At 42.7% G+C, this 21,010-nt stretch overlaps 1 protein-coding gene across 2 annotated transcripts; it reads left to right on the top strand.

Moving 5' to 3' along the window:
- The first annotated feature begins 711 nt into the window (after positions 1-711).
- nup210 (nucleoporin 210) lies at positions 712-20,107 on the top strand. Of its 2 annotated transcripts, none has more exons than XM_053850135.1 (39): positions 712-1,254; positions 2,453-2,592; positions 2,954-3,085; positions 3,467-3,563; positions 3,731-3,881; positions 4,019-4,151; positions 4,219-4,377; positions 5,101-5,276; positions 5,780-5,920; positions 6,018-6,152; positions 6,280-6,435; positions 6,539-6,737; positions 7,078-7,223; positions 7,687-7,905; positions 8,103-8,276; positions 8,374-8,566; positions 8,944-9,050; positions 9,861-9,965; positions 10,327-10,428; positions 10,536-10,664; positions 10,951-11,078; positions 11,143-11,278; positions 11,347-11,409; positions 12,597-12,776; positions 12,852-12,932; positions 12,995-13,126; positions 13,211-13,369; positions 13,624-13,715; positions 13,783-13,957; positions 14,326-14,501; positions 15,303-15,523; positions 15,948-16,084; positions 16,557-16,677; positions 17,519-17,665; positions 18,111-18,352; positions 18,419-18,623; positions 18,915-18,992; positions 19,087-19,158; positions 19,310-20,107. In XM_053850135.1, exons 1-39 carry the CDS (start codon positions 1,103-1,105, stop codon positions 19,399-19,401), a joined length of 5,583 nt encoding a protein of 1,860 aa, XP_053706110.1. In that variant the 5' UTR covers positions 712-1,102; the 3' UTR covers positions 19,402-20,107. The 2 variants fall into 2 exon arrangements, with proteins under 2 accessions (XP_053706110.1, XP_053706108.1); XM_053850133.1 differs by having other exon boundaries at positions 6,015-6,152; positions 19,310-20,106.
- Positions 20,108-21,010: the final 903 nt, after the last annotated feature.

The raw sequence follows: 21,010 nt of genomic DNA, 5'->3' as shown, positions 1-21,010 counted from the left end.
AACAAATTTATTATGATCAGCACATTGTACGTTCTACTGAGAAGGTTGCAGCCTGCCACCTCTATGGGACCTGTATGTCTCCAGAACCCAGAGACGTGCAGGTGGGATCAGAGCCGACCCTTCTCATCCTGGACATGGACTGTTTGTTCCTCTTCCCTCTGGCAGGAGGCTACGGTCCATCCAGACCACAACCTCCCGTCACAGGAACAGCTTCTTCCCCTCGGCCGTCAGACTGTTGAAATTGAGATCAGCCTTTGTTATATTATTTTATTTTATTTTATTTACAGCACTTTACTTTGAAGCACTTTCCAAGTTAGTGGAACCCCCGCTGACCATGGCAATAAATTCCATGTCCTTCCAGACCAGAACCTCCCGTCACAGGAACAGCTTCTTCCCCTTGGCCGTCAGACTGTTGAAATTGAGATCAGCCTTTGTTATTTTATTTTATTTTATTTTATTTTATTTTATTTTATTTTATTTTATTTTATTAACAGCACTTTATTTCGAAGCACTTTCCTAGTTGGTGGGCCCCTACTGACCATGGCAATAAATTCTATTCCGATTCTGATTCTGATTCTGATGGTTATCACGATCCCTATGATGCGGGTCAATGACTTCATAAAGGGATCTCATCGCTTCCCTTTGACCAAAAACAACACTGTCTCTTTAAGGAACCGCGTCAGTCGCTTCACTCGAGCGTGACGTCACCGCTCTCCCGGCATGCTCACTGGAAGTCGAATTATTGCTAATGGCGGGCATTTGCACGTAACATGTGTGTGTTACGCTTCATTAATCTCATGCGAGAGGTTTAGTACAAGTTGTTTTAGGGTCGGAGGCAGTTTGTAAGATGCTGGAGCGTGTTTAGAGGTGGAAACAAAAGAGGACGCCAACTGGGAGAAGTGTCATGTGGCCGCCGGCTCTCCGGTGACAGACGGGTGACAGTTTTGAGCTGGTGTCAGGTCAGAAAGAGAGAGATGTGTGGCTTCTGCAGGTCTGCTGGACTGCTACTTTAAATGAACACGGCTCCCCTAACTTGCCCATTCATTCATTCGGTTGTGAGTTTCAGTTCTACTTCAAATCTCCGCTAACTCACAAAGCGGAAATGGTCTCCGTGAAAGAAACGGTGATTTTATTCATGACTGTAATCGCAGTCAACTGCTCCTCCAAACTGAATGTACCCAAAGTTTTGCTGCCACTTGCCCGGAGCACAAGAATCAACTTCACTTTGGAAACTACTGAAGGTTGCTACAGATGGTGAGTAAAAACATGCGGTCGCTTCTCCGTCCTCACTCCTCCCCTTTACTACACGGCTGTTGTCAATCCTCCAAAATCTCTGCACGAACAAACCACCGTAGTTATTACAGTTCAATAACATTCTTATGTTAGGTTCTTTGAGCGTTTTTGAAAACTGAGTTCCATTTCTGATTCAAGTATCGCCACTTAGCTTGACCCTTCTAAATATGTGCTCTGTAAACATGTTGTTTTTGAAGCTTAATATTTATAGCACAGCCTAGACATGATGCAAAACATATTGTTCTTGTGAACTGTGTCAGTCCTCATCTGTTTTTTTTTTTTGGCTTGAGTTCAAATTATTATTTTTGTATGCCTTTAATATCCAAATAATTTGTATATGTATGTATATGTTTAAATGTATGTGCTCAAATGATGATGTGGAGTAGTTCCAAAATGTTCCATATATATATATATATATATATATATATATATATATATATTAAAAAACATATTGTTCTTGTGATCGGTCTGTGCCAGTCATCATCTTGTTTGGCTTGAGTTCAAAGTATTATATATATAGTATATATAGTAGTATAGTTTGTCTTTAATATCAAAATAATTTTGTAAAATCTATATGCTCAAATGATGATGTGGAGTAGTTCCAAAATGTTCCAGTAACATATATATATATATATATATATATATATATATATATATATATATATATATATACACATACACCTGTGTGTGTGTATATATATATATATATATATATATATATATATATATATATACACACACATATATATATTAGAGCTGTCAGTCGATTAAAAAAATAATCGAATTAATTACAGGATTTTGTCATTAATCGAAATAATCGCATTTTTATGTCATACCTGCGAATTTGAGTTCTGGGATATTAAAAAATTATAGTGCATGACTAGTCAATTGAATACAGTAAGAAGAGAAGATTTGAAATCCAATTTTTTTATTGGTGAACTGTGCTTCACAAATGAAATCCAAAAGCTGTCTTCAAAAAGGCACTTAAGCTCAATATAGCAATTCAAAAATGAAAAATAGAAGTATAACACGCGTCTATGGGTCCTTCAATGGGCCAAAATTCAAATGCGCAGGCATCATATATAGCCTGTAAATATATATATATATAGTTATTAGTTATTCTACAGTTTCTGATCCTCAAATGTTTTTCTTCTGCCAGGTCTTCCACCAGACCAGAGGTAGCAAGTGTCCAGCCAGTGGATGAAGAGTCTGCCAGGGGTTGCTCGAGGACAGCGGTCCTCCAGGCTCTCTCCACGCAGCCCTCCAGACTGACCAGTATAATTCTGGCTGAGGACGTTGGTGCGTTTTATTCTTCTTATCTGGATTCTGTCACTGTCAAGTTAAAACAGAGAATTTGAAGATGGTATGTCACGTGGTGTTCAGGTGAAACTAAGAGCACCGTGCTGTAGATCTTATCACAAGGGTGGGGTCAAGTTGCATAATCTGGAGTGAATGCTCTGTTTGCTCTCTACTCGATCATATTTCATGAAAAGTTACCTGAGCTATACATTATATTAAAATTAGCAATTCATTTTATATTTTAATTACAATAAATATATGGATCTCATCTGGGGCTCTGTTTTTACCCATTTATTTTTATTTTCATAATAATTTTTTTCCTGTGACATCAGTTCATGAACACATGCTTTTGCACCTGCAGTGACCGGGCAGGTTCTGCGCTGTGATGCCATCGTCGACATCATCAGCGACATTCAGATCGTCTCCACCACCAGAGAGCTTCACCTCGAGGACTCACCCCTGGAGCTCCGAATTCATGCACTGGACTCTGAAGGTTTGTCGGTTTGCCTCACAAAAGTTTTGTTAAATAAGTGTGCCGTCCCTCCGGTTGTTTACCTGAGGGATCTCTGCAGAACAGCTCTCTTTTAAAGCAGACACACTTTGTTTAATGAGCTGTAGGTATACTCTGATTTTTCCTGACAATGCCTCCAGGGCCAGGTATTTATTTTGTTTGCCCTGGCCCTCAGGAGCACTTGAGATTTCTCTGATAGGCTTGATTGCACAACGGACCGTAGGTACTGGTAATGAAATGCCGATTGGCTTTGCCTCAGCAATTCAACTGCTACCCATTAATGCAACCCGGGGTTTTATTGGTTTATAGCAGGTGCACACATGAAAGTATGATCAAAATCTGCTACATATTTTCTGCTTCCAGGAAACACTTTCAGCACCCTCGCAGGTCTAGTGTTCGACTGGACTTTAGTGAAAGATGTAGATGCAGATGGATTCTCGGACTCCTATAGTTCATTACGGTAAGTGGCTGTGTTCCATGTGAAAGCAGACAGAATTGCTTTGTTAATGCTAACAAATGAGCGCACCAAAACACTTTGTGTTCAGCAAGGCATGTAAATGACTCACTCAGTCTGAAGACTTCGAATAATATCCAGGTAAATGTGGCGAACTTATGTTTCTTCTTCAGGGTACTCAAATTCTCAGAGTCCACCTACACTCCCCCTGGGTACATAACTGAAATGGAACGTGTCGGTAAGCAGGGGGACATCATACTGGTGTCTGGAATGAAAACAGGACATGCCAAATTGAAAGCCAAAATACAAGAGTCTCTGTATAAGGTAGGGTTTCATTTCTTATTATAAATAATAATGATAATAAATACAAAATAATAGTAATAAATATGAAGTTTAAATGGTGGTACTTCAACGTTCTGGTTTCTTTGGAGAGCTGACTTTGTACTCATTGCGTGCCACAGGATGTGGGGGCAGCCGAGGTTCGACTACTGATCTTAGAGAACATCCTGCTGAGTCCTGCTCATGATGTCTACCTGATGGTGGGAACATCCATCCGTTACAAAGTCCTCAAGATAAGACAGGGCAAGATAGTTGGTGGGTTCCTTGTTTCGTACAAAGGAAATGCTCTTTTACCTCAATATTTTTTTGTTTGTTTCCCCAGAGCTTTCAATGCCATGCGATCAGTACGAGCTCCACCTGCAGAACAGTGTTGTTGGGGCAAACGGAAACCCAGATGAAGCCGTGGCCCGTCTTGATCGGAGTAACTCGGTCGTTACCGGAGTACAGCTGGGGCAGATCAATGTGGTGCTGGACCACAAGAGTATCCTTAATAATCTACCTGGTGCTCCACTGGGGTCCAAATAATTATCAGTCATTTTATCATGAGAGATCTGTGATTAGAAAAACATTTTTGCAAAAAAAGGGAACTGCTTTCTTACGTTTTTATTTGTTATGAGTGTTGCTAAGCAGCAACATCCTGTCAAACCACAGGCACCAAAGCACTTAACTTCTTCTTACCACGAGAACTCATATAAAATAACAGCCTATATTGATTCTTCTGTTGTGTCTATTATGTCCGAGTCAAGTAGCTGTAAATGAGATGTTTTATTTTAAACTAAATAAAGAGGCACTCAAGAGGAGAAGGACAATATAATTATGTTATTATTCAGCAGCTTGGCTGCCAGAAGGTTCTGTTGACACGCATTTCAAAAACAGTTGACCCCAAACAGTGAACATTCTATCGACTAATTTCACACCTACGTAGGAGAGATTTTTTTTGGAGGTTTTTTTTCCCTTTGGTTAATGACTGATTTGCTAATGAAGGGTGAGAATCAGCAGAAAAAATGTCATTATATCACATGCTCAACTTCCTTCTGAGGCTTAGTGTGAGACAAACAGTATTTGGTCCACTCTGAAGAATCAGTAGTTTCTAGGTTTATGTTTGCACTGCCAAATGTACTGATGTGTCTCGGTGGCTGCTGTTTTCAAAAAACGACTTGTATATCATTGAGAACAGTCTCGATTTTCCTCAGCGTCTATGTAGGTCTCCGAATGCAGGGAGTATCTCGTCTCCCAAACAGCACCCTCTACGTGGTGGAGCCAGCCTACCTTGCTTTCCAAATCCACCCGGGTGACAGCTGGGTTCTGGAGACTGGCAGGCAGTACAAGATTGGGATTGAAGTGTTCGACAAGTCGGGCAACAAGATATTCCTCGCTGATGTGAGCCTCAATTCACATGCTATTTCAGGTTGAATGTGGTTTGATGTAATTGTGTTTAACTTTTGTCGTATTTGTCCACCAGTTGTTGACACAAGTCAAACAAACTTAGGTCAATTATCATGCATTAGGTGCATGTTATTTATTTCAGGTGCACTTGACCGAGAGAGGAGAGAGAGTCCATACAATGAATGGGAATGCAGTCCCATTCATTGTATGGATGGGAATGGAATAAGTCAGTGCATTTAAAAACACCTTTTATTCAACATATTTAATCCAGTGCATCAGTGACTCACATCCTATTAGGGAACAGAGGCCGACTTTAATTTCCTCTGTGCTGCAAGTCCTCCATATTCCCAAGCAACCAATTAAAGCCTTATGACACCTTTATTATGTTGTTTTAGTGTAAGTGTCCGGCTGTTTGTTTGTCTGGTTATTTAGTGGATCATTATGAGCGGCTCAGTAGTTTTTCTTATTTCTTAAGTCTGCTTCTTGTCATCCCGCAGAATGTTCGCATCACCGCAGTGTTCCCAGGAGAATACTTCCAGGTCCTGGAGTCTTCTGTGAATGGTTCCTATCATCTCGTCAGAGCTTTGACTCATGGTCTTACTCTCATTGAGGCGACGCTGAAAGCTGTCGTGGATGAAGTTGGTTGACGTTTTTGTTGAATATTGTTTTGTCTCTTATCCTGTTATAGCACTTTTTTTTTTTTTTTTTTTTTTTTTTTTTTTTTTTTTTTAGAAGGGAAACGTCTTTCCACTGGCGAACCCAGTCCACAATGAGCAGGATGTGGAAATGTATGACCCTATAGTTTTGAGTCCAAGTAATCTGACGTTTCCATGGCACCCCAAGGTCGGAGCCTATCAGTACACAATAAAGGTAATTATTCTTTTATCCTATTTAAATGGAGGAAAGCTAAATTTAATTCATTGTGGAACAAAATGTCTTGCTTTTACAATCTGCCCTTTCCCCTTTTGATGGACATTTTGAATTTGCTTTGCGACAGGCCTCCGGTGGGAGCGGCAATTTCAGCTGGTCGTCCTCGAACACGACTGTCGCCACAGTAACTGTGAAAGGAGTGATGACGACAGTCAGCGATATAGGCGTGAGCGTGGTGTATGCCCATGATCTGCGAAACCCGCTTCACTATGGACAGATGAAGGTGAGGTCACTGTGTTACGCAAACCAGAATTTTAGTTCATCCTTGAGTGTCATCGTCTGAGAATGTCTTACAGACATGATAACAAAAACTTTACAATCCTCAGGTTTACGTGGTTGAGCCTATCTCTATGGACTTCTCTCCATGCCAAGTGGAGGCTGTTGTTGGCAAAGTCTTGGACCTGCCGATAAAGATTCTTGGGCTACTTGAAGAGGAGAAGGAGGGCCGCGTTATGCTGACTGACTGCTCCAACTTCGACCTGCAGGTTGAGGCTGATGTCCAAGGAGTGTTTGAGATACTTCCTGGTAAGTAAAAGGATCACGACGGTGTCAAGGTTCAGCTGGTCTGGAAGAACAAGGAGGACAGAGTAAAAGTGGTTCCAGTGATTTGTCAGCGAGGGGAAAAAAAAAGATTTTGCTCAAAGGTCTGATCCTGATCTGCACTTCAGAATCCTAAGGGAAAACGCAGTCAGAGAAAAAGTAGCACTGTGCGCTCTGAAGAGTCGAGATACTGGGCTGACAAATCACCAAATCAGTAAGATGAAATAAATGGTTTGAGATAATACAAGTCTGGTCTTTCTTGTAAGGGAAACAAGTGAAGCTTTAGTAGCATTTGTGATCCTTATCTCTGACCTTTCCCTTTCAGAGAGACTGACTCCAGGCCGTGGACACTGCAGCGGCATCAGAGCGAAGGCTCTGGCCCCTGGAAGCATCGTACTCACCGTCAGCTACACCCACGGAAACATTCATCTCGTGGCCAAAATCACGATTGCTGCCTATCTACCCCTCAGAGTGAGTGAAGTCCTGCCCTAAGAGAACACACTTTAAAACACGTTTTAAAACATTTTTCGTCTATTATGGTTGTAATTCCTCTTGTATTTCATTGAAAAATACAATGTATTTAATGCTATATAATGATGTTTAAATAAATAAATTAAAATTGTCATTGCGTTCACAAAAGTTAATTGTGTCACCTAAAATGACTTTTTTTTTCTATGCACATTTATCATCCTGCTACCGCTACTTTCTCACTGAACCCTGGCAGCTAAGGATTGACCCAATTTTGTCTCTGCTTTGTGACACAGTGGATTTCATGACTCGGCGCTCTGATTCTGCTTATTTCTGCTCAAACAATTTGTGGGAAAATAGCCCGAATAAATGTTTTCATTTCATATCTTTCTCGTTTAATGTGTGTTGCGTTTTTTTTTAATTGTCCGCCAACAAAACGTTTTTGTCTTCTTCTTATGTCTGACAGGCAGTCGACCCTGTGACTGTTGCCGTGGTGACTCTGGGATCCACTAAAGACTTGGTGTTTGAAAACGGGCCCCGGCCGTGGGTCTTAGCATCTTCCACTTTCTTCTGCAACTTTGTTGGCCACGATGAGCCGTTCGTCTCCGTGGAGTGGATCAGCCGGTCCTCTCATAACTATAACCAGGTGTCTCTAAGGGCCACTTGCAAGGCCCTTGGCGAGCAGGTAATTCAGGAGTAGTTAAGTGAATGGAGGCATTGAGGGACAATTGCCTGGGCAGTGGGAATATAAACTAAAAAGTCTGCAGTCCTGACCCCACCATAAAGATCAGATGTTGCTGTTGTCATGTCATAACTGAAACTGTGGTCTCACTTATTATAGTGTTCTCTTCTTTGTAAGTATGTCTTTGTTCCGCTTTATAGAATGTGATCGTGAAGATGGGGAACAAGCCCAGTTTGTCGAATCCGTATCCCGCTGAGGAGGAGGCAGAGGTGTTGGTCATCTGTGCTCCTCCTTCTCGCTTTGCCCTGGTTCCGGTGTACAGCAGCCCACAGCTGGACCTGAGCTGCCCACTGCTGCAGCAGAACAGACGAGTGGTATTTAATTCTGTATTATATTAAATGTGTATTTATTTGTACTGTTATTTGGATGAGCTTCTCTCGCAACTGTCTTCAAAACGTTTTTTTTTTTTAGGTTCCGGTTTCAAATTACCGCAACCCTTTATTGGATCTGGCAGCATTTGATGAACAAGGAAGGAAGTTTGACAATTTTAGCTCCTTAAGTTTGTTGTGGGAAACAAACAAGAACAACTTGGCAAGCTTTGATCCTGCTTCTCCAATGGAGCTGCATCTCGTCAAGGACGAACTGAAGCAAAAGAAACTTCATGGTAAAACATCACGACTGCTTCTAGACGGTGAAGAATTTCTCACCTGCTGCAGCATTGCATTGTAGTTCTCAGCACCAGTGACATTTTTATGCTTCATAAACACGGTTATTACATACCAGCAGAAATAACATTGTTCCGTCAATGTCAATAACCTCTTTTGTCATTCACTGTCTGCCATTGATTCAGAGAAGAAAAAAATCAATTGAGATATCCTTTAAAGTGTCCAAATCATCTCGGGACACTGCTTTACTGAGAATGCAGGCGACTGAGGAGATCCTGACCAACGTATTACAAATCGTGTTGTCCCGTCTGCCTCTTTAGTGCTGCGATGACAAAGGCTATTGATTGCGGCCAGTGTAATTTTTGTCTTTTGACAGGTCGCCGGACCGTTGTGGTGTATCATCAGACAGGGCTCGCCGAGGTTTCAGTGAAGGCTGTGGGTTACCAGGCAGCCCATCTCACTGCAGCTCAAGTCACCTCTAAAGTAGGATTTGCTTTTAGGTTTTTCTTGTTGTAGTGAGTCTCAGTGAGATTTCCAGAAATATTTATTTGTCCTTTGTGGGAAAAAAAACAAATAAATGGAAGTGGCTTAGACACACCTCCCTGGTGAGGTAGAGAGCAGACTCTGTGGCAGACACAGGACATGTCTGGGAACAGCACAGTGCTCCTCCACTAGGCGTTTTCTATGGAGAGGAAAGTCTGGGGCTCTTTGCTTGACTTGCTGCCTCCGCGACCCAAGTGAATTGGTGAGCGAGTGGACGGAGAGACAATAACTTTGCTTAAAAAAGTGAAACTGTCCTGTAGGCAGAAACTATTTCTTCATTGTCTGGGCCATTGTTTTCGCGATAAATGCTTGCGCAAGCCCTGAGTATCCACTGTGAGTCTAATTGACTGTCTAAAACTCAAACCACCTTGACAGAAGTGCTTGATGTTTCAGTCGCAGACCAGGAAAACACTGGTTACATTCTCTCTCCCATTGTACAGTCATTGAGGAGAGAGTGTCCACTGAAAGTTGCACCTGCAGTTATAGTTTGTGTTGGTCAATGTGTGTGTTTTGTTTTTTTTTTTTTTAACCGACATCCTGAAAATGTGAAGTCTAACTGAGGCAACTTGATGCTTGGTGATTTAAAAACTGATCTGAAACTCTGAAAGCTTCAGATTGTTTAGTATCGCTATTTCTGTGTGCATAATTACCACAGTTTGACAACAAAGCCTTCGTAAACATTTCAGACACCGCTGGTAATGCTTGAAAATCTCTTTTACTTTCACCTCATTATCATGTCCTGTGGTGCAGAATAACCCCCTCACCCCGATCTCGGCCACGCTGGAACTCATGCTGGTGGAAGATGTGAAGGTTTATCCTGCTTCAGTGACCATATACAACCATCCAGATGTGCGGGTAAGGTCTGCCAAGTGGATACCTCTTGTCACCATAAAAGGTTCACTTAATTTAATAAAAAATATTTTCAAGTATAGTTGTGAAACATCTCATCTGTGTTTTACTGTGACTGTTTCCCTTAACAAGAAAAGGAGAGCTTTTCCCAGTCCTGTGTGCTCAAGGCTCAGAAAGTGAGAAGGTCAAATAAGATCTAGTGACCTGTGTGACAGGATTGAGGGCTCAGAGTCGGTTCAGAGATTTCACTTTGATGTTCATGTTCATGGCCACTTGACTGTCACAGAAACATTTAGTTGAACAAAGGCAGTTTCATCTGAAGCCTTCTGAATATGGAGGCTAATATCTTTTTTGCTTTTCCTGCTAGACTTTATTGACCCTGAATGAGGGTTCAGGTTACTTCTTCGTCAACACCAGTAGCAGAGGAATTGCGAGTGTGATTCACCAGGAGGCCAAAGGAACTGTTCAGGTATGGGAAGAATCCTCTTTTACTGCATAATTTGACTGAATTTTAACTGAGCTTTAACTCACTACAGAAGCTTTCTGAAACGTGTCTGATTTACTGTGTGCATTCAGGTTGCTCCCACTTCTCCCGGAGAAGTGAAGGTGATGGTCCATGACCTCTGTTTGGCTAATCTAGCGCCTGCTAAAACTACTGTGCAAGTGTCTGACATCCTGGAGGTGAACGTCAGAGTCGTTGACAAGGTCAGCTCAGTGGAACAGTCATGACTATCATTATTATGAAGTGTTGGAACATTAAAACTGTTTGTCTTACTGTTATCATTTTATAAAGCTATCTTGCAAATTCAGAGGGATTGATGTTGCTTGCTTATTTGACAGTGCTCGGCTTTGATGTAGAAAGTCAAATTCATGACATAACATTTGATTTAAATTATTTTATTTTGTTATTTTCTTTGAAAAGTGTGATCTTGCTTTGTCTCTCCTGTTCTGACCTTTTCTGTCTAGTACTAAGGCTGACTCTCATCTACAGGTGGAGATTGGTCAAACTGTGAAAGCATACGTCAGAGTCTTGACTGCCAATAAGAAGCCTTTCCCAGCCAGTGTCTTTCAATATATGGATCTGAAGCTCCAGGCTTCATCCACAATCGTCACTCTAACGTGAGTAGGCAGACTTTTGTCCAGGATGGGAGAAGATTAGAAATCCTGAATGTTCTCTCTTCAGAATGTTATCGGACTCGACCGAAAGTGACACCGCTGTGTTCCAAGTCAAAGGGGTCGCCATTGGTCTGACCATTCTGTCAGCCTCGGTCGTGAACAAGAGTGGGAAAAGAATTCCGTCACTACCGCAACAGTTTGAGGTATTGAAATGAGAGAATATTTGCACATCTGTGCATCAGGGTTTCTCATGATCTATCTTTGTGTCAAGGTGTTTCCACAATTTAAACTGATCCCGAGGAGAATGACTCTGCTGATTGGAGCCATGATGCAGGTCTGTATTGTATTAATGTTTATTCCTCTTGTGAGTTGACTTGATTGGATTTGTGCTCCATCTAAATGCTAATCTTCCTAACAGCCAACGTTTCTGTCTCAGCCATCTGCACTTGACTCAATTTGCGCTTCAATTATACAAATCGCTTGCCTGATAGAACCATAAATATCCAGTTATTCAGAATTTCTGAATAATAAAAGATGATTTTTTTATGTAACTGGGACGATGGAAATTCAGAACACCTGCAATGATATGTTGGAGCTCCTCATATTAGCTTGGGTTTTGGGCATATTTTACTTTCAGATTAAATATGTTGTTATATTATTAAAAACAAGTTAAAGAAGCTGGTTATTGGAATCAGAATCTCACAAAAGAAGGCCTTGCACACTCTAAATGGCTTCATTTCTAGTCACATTTTGTGTTAAGCAAATATACAGTCGTCGGACTTCGAACAATTCGGAGTTTGAACAAAAATTTCAAGATTGTTTTGCTTCGGATTTCAAACAAAAATCCAGAACTCGAACGCCCCCGAAAAAAGCCGAAAAAAACATAATGTGCGCGGACCGATCAGCTGACCCACAACGTGCTTTGTTATTGTGTATGACGCAGACGTGTCCCGTTAGCAACATTTACTGACTGTTTTTTCTTCATATTGAGGTGTTAAACCTTTCCTGTCTCCGCACTAGACCGTGGTAGAGTGTCACAGGGGAGGTGCTCGCTCTCGACACTCCAGGGTTTTATGTCCCGTTGGCTGGAGCTGGGACAGGGATGAGGCGAGTCTGGGACAGAGCGTTACTTGGTTTATGACTTTGTCACAGCCAAACTGCACAGAAGCGCACATTCAGAGCTGGACACGCACCGGGCACCTCTTCACTTCTGGAGAGACGTCACTCACTCGGCAACCCCTCCCACATGCAGCGGCCACACACATAGAGGAACAGCGCACCTGCAGCAGAAGCTCTACATTCACTCCTACAAAAGCCTATTTTAAGGCTTGGAACGCATTATTTCTTTTTCCATTCATTGTAATGGGAAAAATCGAACGGCCTTCTGGAAAGGATTGTGGTTGAGAACCAAGGAACCACTGTATTTGAAATGATCAAGGTTATATTTTTGTATGTCCTATCGCCTTTGTTCGTTGCAACACCCCCCCACAACCCCTCCTGAACTCCTGCTTTCATATCTAGATCACATCCGAGGGTGGCCCCCAGCCGCTGTCCAACATCCATTTTTCCATTTCCAATGAGAAGATCGCCCATGTGAACAACGTGGGACATGTCAGGGGCGTCAACATCGGGAACGTCTCTGTGACCGGAGTGGTCCGAGCTGTGGATGCTGAAACTGGAAACCTTGTCGATGTGTCTCAGGTAGATTTGTCATGAGGTGATGCTTAGAAATTATTTTTCTGAACAGGTGTTTTCTTTGTTTATTCATTCTTGTAGGACACAGTGGAAGTGGAGGTTGTGCGTTTGGTTTCCATACGAATCAGAGCCCCGATCACAAGAATAAAGACTGGGGCAAAGGTGATCCCAGAACGTGAAATTAGCAGTGTTTATTGTCTTTAACTTCATTTACTTGTTGCTAGATGCCTGTGTACGTCATGGGCCTGACCAGCAGCCAGACTCCCTTCTCTTTTGGTAGTGCTCTTCCTGGTCTGGTCTTTCACTGGTCTACTACCAAACGAGACATTTTGGACGTCCAGTCAAGACACTCAGAGGTGTGTCTGAAATCTTTTTTCATTCCTTATATTCTGCCTTGCAATTTCAATTTGGTCCATTTCTCACAACGCCATCTCCATCAGGTGAATGTAGAGCTGCAGTCCGAGTACAACTTTGGCATGGTGGTGACGGGGCAGACAAGAGGGCGCACTGGGCTGAAGGTGGTGCTCAAAGCCGTCAACCCTATGGCCGGTCAATTGATCGATGATCTGCCGGAGCTCAAGGATGAGATACAAATACAGGTACCATTTGAATCAATGGCAATGAGGCTTTGAAATACTACCACAGAAAAACACTTCTTTACTTGTGCAACAGTAAATTTGAAGTGGTGATCAAACGGCACCAGAGATGTTATGAAGTGTCATGAGTCTGCTTTGCTATGTGATCATACTTCAGATTAGTCAGTTGCCTGCATCCATTCAAGCACATCACCAGAGTCCAACATCAAAGAATGATAAAAGCATATCAATGACTAGACTTTTTGGCTTTGATCAAGGTCTACGACAAGCTGCACGTTCTTAATCCCCAAGTGGAGGCTGATGAAATCCTGATGGCTCCTAATTCCATTTTGAAACTCAAAACTAGCAGGTGAGTACCGGCACTTGCTACTTGTCTGACCTTGCATGGATGAAATTGTGACGTTTTTGTTTGAAAGGGATGATGTTGGGATGCTGTCCTACCGGATGCTGAATTGTGCCGATCAGATTGTTGTCGCCCAAGTTGACGGCAAGGGTGTCCTCTCATCTGGAGCCAGCACCGGCATCTCTTCGCTGCTGATCACCTCCCAGGAATCTTTTGGTGTCAATCAAACGCTCATCCTCGCTGTGAAGGTCAGTGACGGGGCGGTGAGGGATGCAGGCGCTGTGCAGTTTTATGATTGAAGAGTTCAGTTTTTTATTTGGGGACTGGACAGCGGGAAAAGTCTGACACATGCTCACACACATATTTTATATGGTTTCTCATATTTTGTCCTCCATTTCTCATTTATGAAGACGGTGTCCTTCACTTTTCTCCACCAATCCTCCCATAATGTCAGCTGTGATCAGGTCAAGGTTTTTTCCTCAGTTCAACAGTAAAATGTGATTTATTCGATTCCATGGAGGTATTGAAAAATAATACACCTGTATTTTCCAGTGGCCTGTCTGTTGTATGCTGATGAACATGGCTATTAATTGAACAAGTTCTCTGTCTTCTCCAGGTGATGCCTGTCTCTTATGTGCGCTTCAGCACCAGTCCTATTGTTTACACAGCAACGAAGGAGAGCCAGACAGCCTTCCCAGTGGGCGCTGTTCTTACATTCAACGTCCACTCCCACGGCAGCACCGGGGAGACGCTGCACAGCTCCAACTCCGACCTCAGATTCTCCACAAACCGGTCAGTCTCGCTCAGTGTTCTTGCTGATTTTCCTTGGATTTTCTTGATCTGTGTTGAGGACGCAAAATAATTTATTCTGCAGCCTGGTGAAACAGAAACAGAGGTTCTTGTTTTTATTTGGCTGTCTATATGTTACTGCCCATCTTGCTCTGTTGCACAGATGTTCATCTGAAACAAGGTTGTGATGAATGCATAAACCGTGGAGTTGTTTACAGTTGGGCTATTGCAAACTTTTCCTGTAGGTGTTTGGACCAACAAAGTTTTTGAACTTCAAGTTTTTCATCATTTTATCATTCTTTTTCTTGGTGCCCTCGAAAAAGCCTGCTTATTTTGTGCTGGGCTTTGTTTTCTGTTTGAATAGACCAATGAAAGTAATATTTTACTTGGTGTTTTTAGATGTTGATTTGCATGATGTGGAGGACTTACTGTGTATGTCACCACCTCACTTCTGAAGGAACTCCTCTCTCATAGCTGTTCGGAGTAGTATGCTGGAGAAACCACTTATATGCTCCAAACTGTCAATCACAACTAACTTGAATTGATATTTGCAGTAGAACACTGTTTTAACATATGCAGCTTTAACTAAGTCTTAAAATTGAATTGAAACTGATATTTAACTGGAGAATTAATGAAATGTAGAGCCAAATTTATTGGACTCTGTGAAACAAGTTCAATGCGCAAAGGTTGGTGAATAATGAGCAGAAGGAGATGTTTTAATGGATGGATTGTGAATGTTGGCAGCAGTCTACCTGATCAATCTTCATTAGCATTGTAAGTAATTATCTTGTGTCTGCCCGACAGAGATGATCTGGTCCAGGTCGTTCCAGGGCCCAGAAACCAAACCTTGACCATCAGGACTGTCAATGTCGGACTCACCCTCCTTGCTGTGTGGGACAATGAAAACGCTGGCGTGGCAGATTTCATCCCCCTTCCAGTGGCGCAGGCCATCGACCCAGCGGAGGCAGAAAGACTGGTGGTGGGAGATGTGGTCTGTTTCATGACTCCGCTCATGGGCCAGGAAGGTGAGAGTGTAGTTTGGGTGACAAATAATAACTACATTTTATATCATTGTCTTCTCTCCTGGATGTCTCCTGCTCCTCATTTAACAGTGCGAATTGGCTCCAGCCTCCTGCTTGAAACAGAAATATCATTCTTGCCTAATGATCCACACAATCCAAACGTATCGGTTTCATCAAGCAAAGTTTCCTGGTGGAGGTCCAAAACCCTCCTTCCGATATTGACTGACTTATTTTTGGAATGTCCCAGACGAGCGATGAATGTCAGCAGTACTTGTAAATCACATAGGAATTGAAGAAAGTCAAATACAGCTGGGTGAAATATGATCAGATTTATTGGAAGAGTAGACTCTTGTGTTGTAAATGCAGTTATATGCTCTAGTTTCTGGCAGATATCTTTCACTTCAGCACATCTCTGGTGTCCCTGCAGGTGCTCATGGGACTTGGAGCTCTTCAGATAATGGGGTGCTTCAGGTAGACCCCAAGAGTGGTGCTGCAGTAGCCCGAAACTTTGGGTCAGTGTCTGTCTACTACGAGATTCCAGGCGTTTTGAAAACCTACAGAGAGGTAAGGTGTCTTCACCTCCTGACGCATGTCGGCAGAGATGATTTTGTGAATGAGTTGTACCCATGACCATGATAGATGAGCTACACCGACCAGATTGAGTCTTCTAATTATGCAAATCCGGCCTCTCTCTGGTTGTCACCTCGAGCATGCCTGCACCGCTCTGAAAGTAATACATCATAATGACACTAAAACAGCCAATGGTATCGCCACTATCACCTTCAAGCTGCACATTTTCTTCTGCTGAATTTCTCTATGATGGTTTTGTGTCACATTACTCTCAATTCTTTCTCAGTTTTTTGTCAGGTATCGATGATACTGCATGTAGTTTAGTATGCTAACCAGCGCTGTTAATGTTGGCCATTGATGGTGGCAGTTATGCATTAGGGTTGCGACTTGCGTAATGGTGCGTAAGAGCGCTGCTCGCTGCTATATTCATTATTGGCCATTAATCGTCTTCCTCGCGTGATCTTAGGTTTTGGTGGAAGAGGGGATGGAAATGACACAACAAGCCATCGCAGAACCGGCGCCGATCAGGAATGGAAAGAACACAAGAGTGATGTTGAAGACAAGGAAACATGGGACCAACCTGATCGGTACCTTTGATTCTTTTTTGTGCTTGTTTGTGATACAAAGGAATCAAAACTGACAATGCATTGAAGTTTGTTGTATGTGCCACTATCTTTTCACAGCCAAACATCCCACTGAAATGGTCAGCTAATAGAAACAGATCGTGTGGTTGAAACACAACCATTCAAGGGGCAGCATTTGCGATTATATCTAAATAAAAGTCAAAATGTTGGCAGTTTTTCCTAAACATAGTGTTAAGACTGGTCATCTCCTTTATCTTCTGCGACTTTTATTTCTGCTTCTTCAGCCGCTGTTGGTTGACTTTCTCAGCCCCATGTGGTGGTGGGAGGCTGTCACTGCAATGTCATGAAGTGCCTGCTAACTTGAATCTTTGCTTTCCGTCTTATGTACTTATTTGGGTCTGCTGGAGTCACAAAGCGAGTGCTAGTGAATACGTTGATGTTCTTCTGCTGCTACCAAGCGTTTCAAATCATCATCTTGGCAGTCTTAGATTTCCAGTAATAACTGCATAACTATTACATCAACTGAAATGTGCGAGCTCTGTGACAGAAAGCATTTCTTTCCCTCAGCATTTTGATGAAAAAGTAGTGATAAATGGATAAGTGGACAGATTCATGATGGGAAATAAAGTCCTTCAGAGACCAAGTGGCTGCTTTTAGCCATTATCCTCAGTCAGTATTTTTATATTTTTCAGTTGGGCACAGCGGAGAGCTTGTTGGGATTTGTCAAAATAAATGACTTTTTCATTTGACCTTGCCTCTCTTTGGCAAATATTTTTGTTGCTCGTCTGCTTTTATGATTGGGAACAAGATCTGTGGCTGAACACTCTCTTCGTGTTTTTCTCAGGAACCTGCTCCTCCATCCAGACCGAAGCCATTACCCATCTGCGCCCCGAAACCTCCCTCAACTGTGTCCTCAGCTTCACCAATAACGCGGTTGATTTTCCAGCCGACAGTGTCTTAATGAAAGAAATCAGCTTTGACGCCAGTCAGGGTAAGGCAGCAGCGAGGTAGTTTCCCTTCTCTTCGATTGCCATCCAAAATGACACCCAAACACCTGCGAATGATACTGTACTTTTTTGTTGCATTTTTCTGGGACCGACACTTGAGTACCGGAGGTTAGAAATATTCCCCTCCAGTTGCTTCTGGTCGCACAGTGCAGCTTCTGAGGAGGTGATCGATGCTGCTTTGCTCATGGAATGAGTTTGGCAGTGACCATAAAAGGTGTCTGAGTGATTTATCGAGAGGAAGAGGCTCCCTGTAGTTTGAGAGCTTGTCTAATTTAGGCTGCTGTTTGGGACTTGCCAGTGAAGGAGTCAAAAGCATGATCACAGCTGCCCAGGGACGAGATTATATGGATCACTTGTGGGACTACTCTGACGGCAGATCAGCGCAATTTCAAAACAAATTTATCGCCGCCATCTGTTGTGTCCCTGCAGGGCTCTACGTGTGTTCTCTGACCTTGAGGCCGCTGACTGACCAGCAAACACGAGTGCTCAGCATGTCCAGGACCAGTCTGATGGTGAGAGCAGAACAGCCCAACTTCTTCGGGGAGGAGATCAGTGCTGTGTTGCCGATAGAACCTGGGCTCTACTCCGACCAGTCGGAGCTGCTCTTGAGCCTGCACAAGTGTGCTGAGCTGACGGTGTTCGGACCGCCTGATGCCTTGTCGGATCTCCAGGTGCGTCATTTTTAGTCCTCAAAATCTTTAAAAAGCAGCGTTTACTAAAAGCCTGTTTTTTCCCAGGCGCACTCTTCCTCCCCTGCTGTCACCGTTGAAGAGATGGAGGCGCATCTCAGCATCCCTTACTACGCTAAATTCCGCGTCACCGCCATTGACCCTCAAGCTGCAGCATCTGCTTCGCTTTCCATTCGCAGCCCGTCCTCGGGCCAGAACCTCGTCATCCCAGTCAGTGTGATACATGTGACCGAGCCCAGCGTCGCCACTCAAGGTCAGTCATTCTGCTCAAATTAACTCACTTTTAATACACGTTTATTTCTCGCCTTTGCTCGTGTCCCAAGCAGCTTTGTTGTTTCTCCACAGCTGAAAAGCTGCAGACGCAATGTGGCTTTTTAATTTAAAACAAAAGTCAGTGCTGCAAGTGCTGCTGGATGAATGTTCCTTTTATTGTTGCACCTTTCCGCTGAGTCTGGTTCTCTTGAGGTTTCTGCCTCAGAATCTCAATTTTTTCATTAAATCCTGAAACGGCTTCCTTCCTGTGACGTATTTTCTGTCATTCCAGAAAACCATTCGTTCGACTACCACCTGATGTTCTTCATGTTGTTCACGCTCCTAGCTTGCACATCCATTGTTGTCATTGGTGAGTCCAACTGTCAACATCATCCCGAATGCAAACTTCGACCAGCTTGATCACTTTCAATCGCTTAAACAATGCGTCGGTGTGTGTCTCGCAGTCACACACTCGATGTTCTCGCAAAGACAAGTCTACTACAACCCCACGTATCTTCTGAGGACACCGAACCAGAGTAAGTTTTATTTCTTCTGTATCATCAGGCGAGTCCAGAGAACAATGGTAGTACTGAAGAGACAACGCTTTAAATTCTTCTTAGAGGAGGAAATCTATTTTCACAACAACGAAAAAAGTTCAGTTTTTCACATTTGGTTCCTTTTTGTCAGGTGGTCTGAATACCTCACACGGGAACTCTTTCATCCAGACGCCGACCACAACTCCGAACTCAAAGATCCGTCTCCTGTCCACGAACCTCTGACGACTCGCCTTTGTCGGCGCAGGCCTTAAACACAGACTGAATGTGACTCAGGATTCATCACCTGATAACTGGGCTTTTCTTTGTTTGTGCTTCTCTTGTGTTTCCCCACTGTTTTTACAGACACCACTGTCTTGCCTATAATCAGCTGTCCTCTTTGCTTGTTTGCTGTTTGCCTTCTTGATTTGTATTTGTGGGATTGAAGAACTCAGGATAATGTCGACTCATCACAAAAGAATCGTTTAGTAATTTTGGTGGGACCGGAGGAAGAGCGTCCCCTCGCCGTGAAACCGTCCCTGAAGTGTTGAACTGTGCGTACATCTGTAACAAAGGTAGCGAACCCTCCGTCCTCACTGACTGCTGAGCCGTGACACGTGAAGCTCCCGTCTGGTTAATGTGAACGTTCCATTTCAAATGTGATTTTGGTTCGCCCGACTTCATTTCTGAGATCGTAGCAACGTTTTAACGCTGATCATAAGACTTTGATTTAAAAGAGCTATTTTTGTACCGAAAGTCAACTGTATTTATGTTAACTATTACATTCAAGAACTGAACATCTGTGACCGTCCCAACTGTGTTTCTTCAGTAGTCGTTCCATTATTCCTTGGTTTGCTGCATGTTTTGCCAATTAAACTTTTTACTGACTGAAACAGACCCTCAGTCCGACCACCGTATGCCCCACTCATGGTCACACACTCAGGAAGCTATGTTGCATCGTTGACTGATATCCATACTCTCAGATCTAAATCCATCTGAGTTGCAATTTTCTGCTTTTACATCTCTATGAATTAATTTTCTGCATCACCGCAGTTTTCATTTATTCGCCAACTGATAGTTCTTTCTCTTCTGTCTGTCCATCCTTCTTGCTGCTGGCCATTCCTCCTCTTCATCTCCATGTTGGGGTAGTTAATGGAAAACAATGCAGTACACAGAGGAGGCCTATGGGTGGCAGTATACATTTCCAGCAAAGGAGAAGAAGAAATCATAGCGCATTAGCTTATGTCAGTCTATTGTAGTTCATTATTTCTCTGCACAAACATTTATGTTGCATTCAGTCAATTTGTTGTTTACTATATTTTCTTTTAATTATATGACATTTTTACCACTTTCAATTTTTATTCTTAGTAATTAGTTTTTCCATCACATTTTATTATTTTACTTGGCTTTAATTAATTTTATTTTATTCTATGAATTTAAATGTTGCTTATTTTCTTGTGTCTATTTTATTGTTTTAAAATCGCAATTGTATTTATGACTAAAACTGTTTCAATTTTTTTAGTTGGAACTTCAGAATCAGATTTATTGCCATGGTCAGTGGGGAGCCCACTGACTAGGAAAGTGCAACAAAAAACAAATAAAATAAAATAAATAGAATAACATAACAACAAGGCTGTTCACGAACTTAACAGTCTGATGGCCGAGGGGAAGAAGCTGTTCCTGTGACGGGAGGTTCTGGTCTGGATGGACCGTAGCCTCCTGCCAGAGGGAAGAGGAACGAACAGTCCATGTCCAGGGTGAGAAGGGTCGGCTCTGATCCGACCTGCACGTCTCTGGGTCCTAGAGACATACAGGTCCTGAAGAGGTGGCAGGCTGCAACCGATCACCTTCTCAG

The sequence above is a fragment of the Synchiropus splendidus genome, chromosome 18, assembly GCF_027744825.2.
Source record: "Synchiropus splendidus isolate RoL2022-P1 chromosome 18, RoL_Sspl_1.0, whole genome shotgun sequence".
In the NCBI taxonomy this organism is placed as follows: domain Eukaryota; kingdom Metazoa; phylum Chordata; class Actinopteri; order Syngnathiformes; family Callionymidae; genus Synchiropus; species Synchiropus splendidus.
This window is presented reverse-complemented; position numbering and strand designations above follow the sequence as displayed.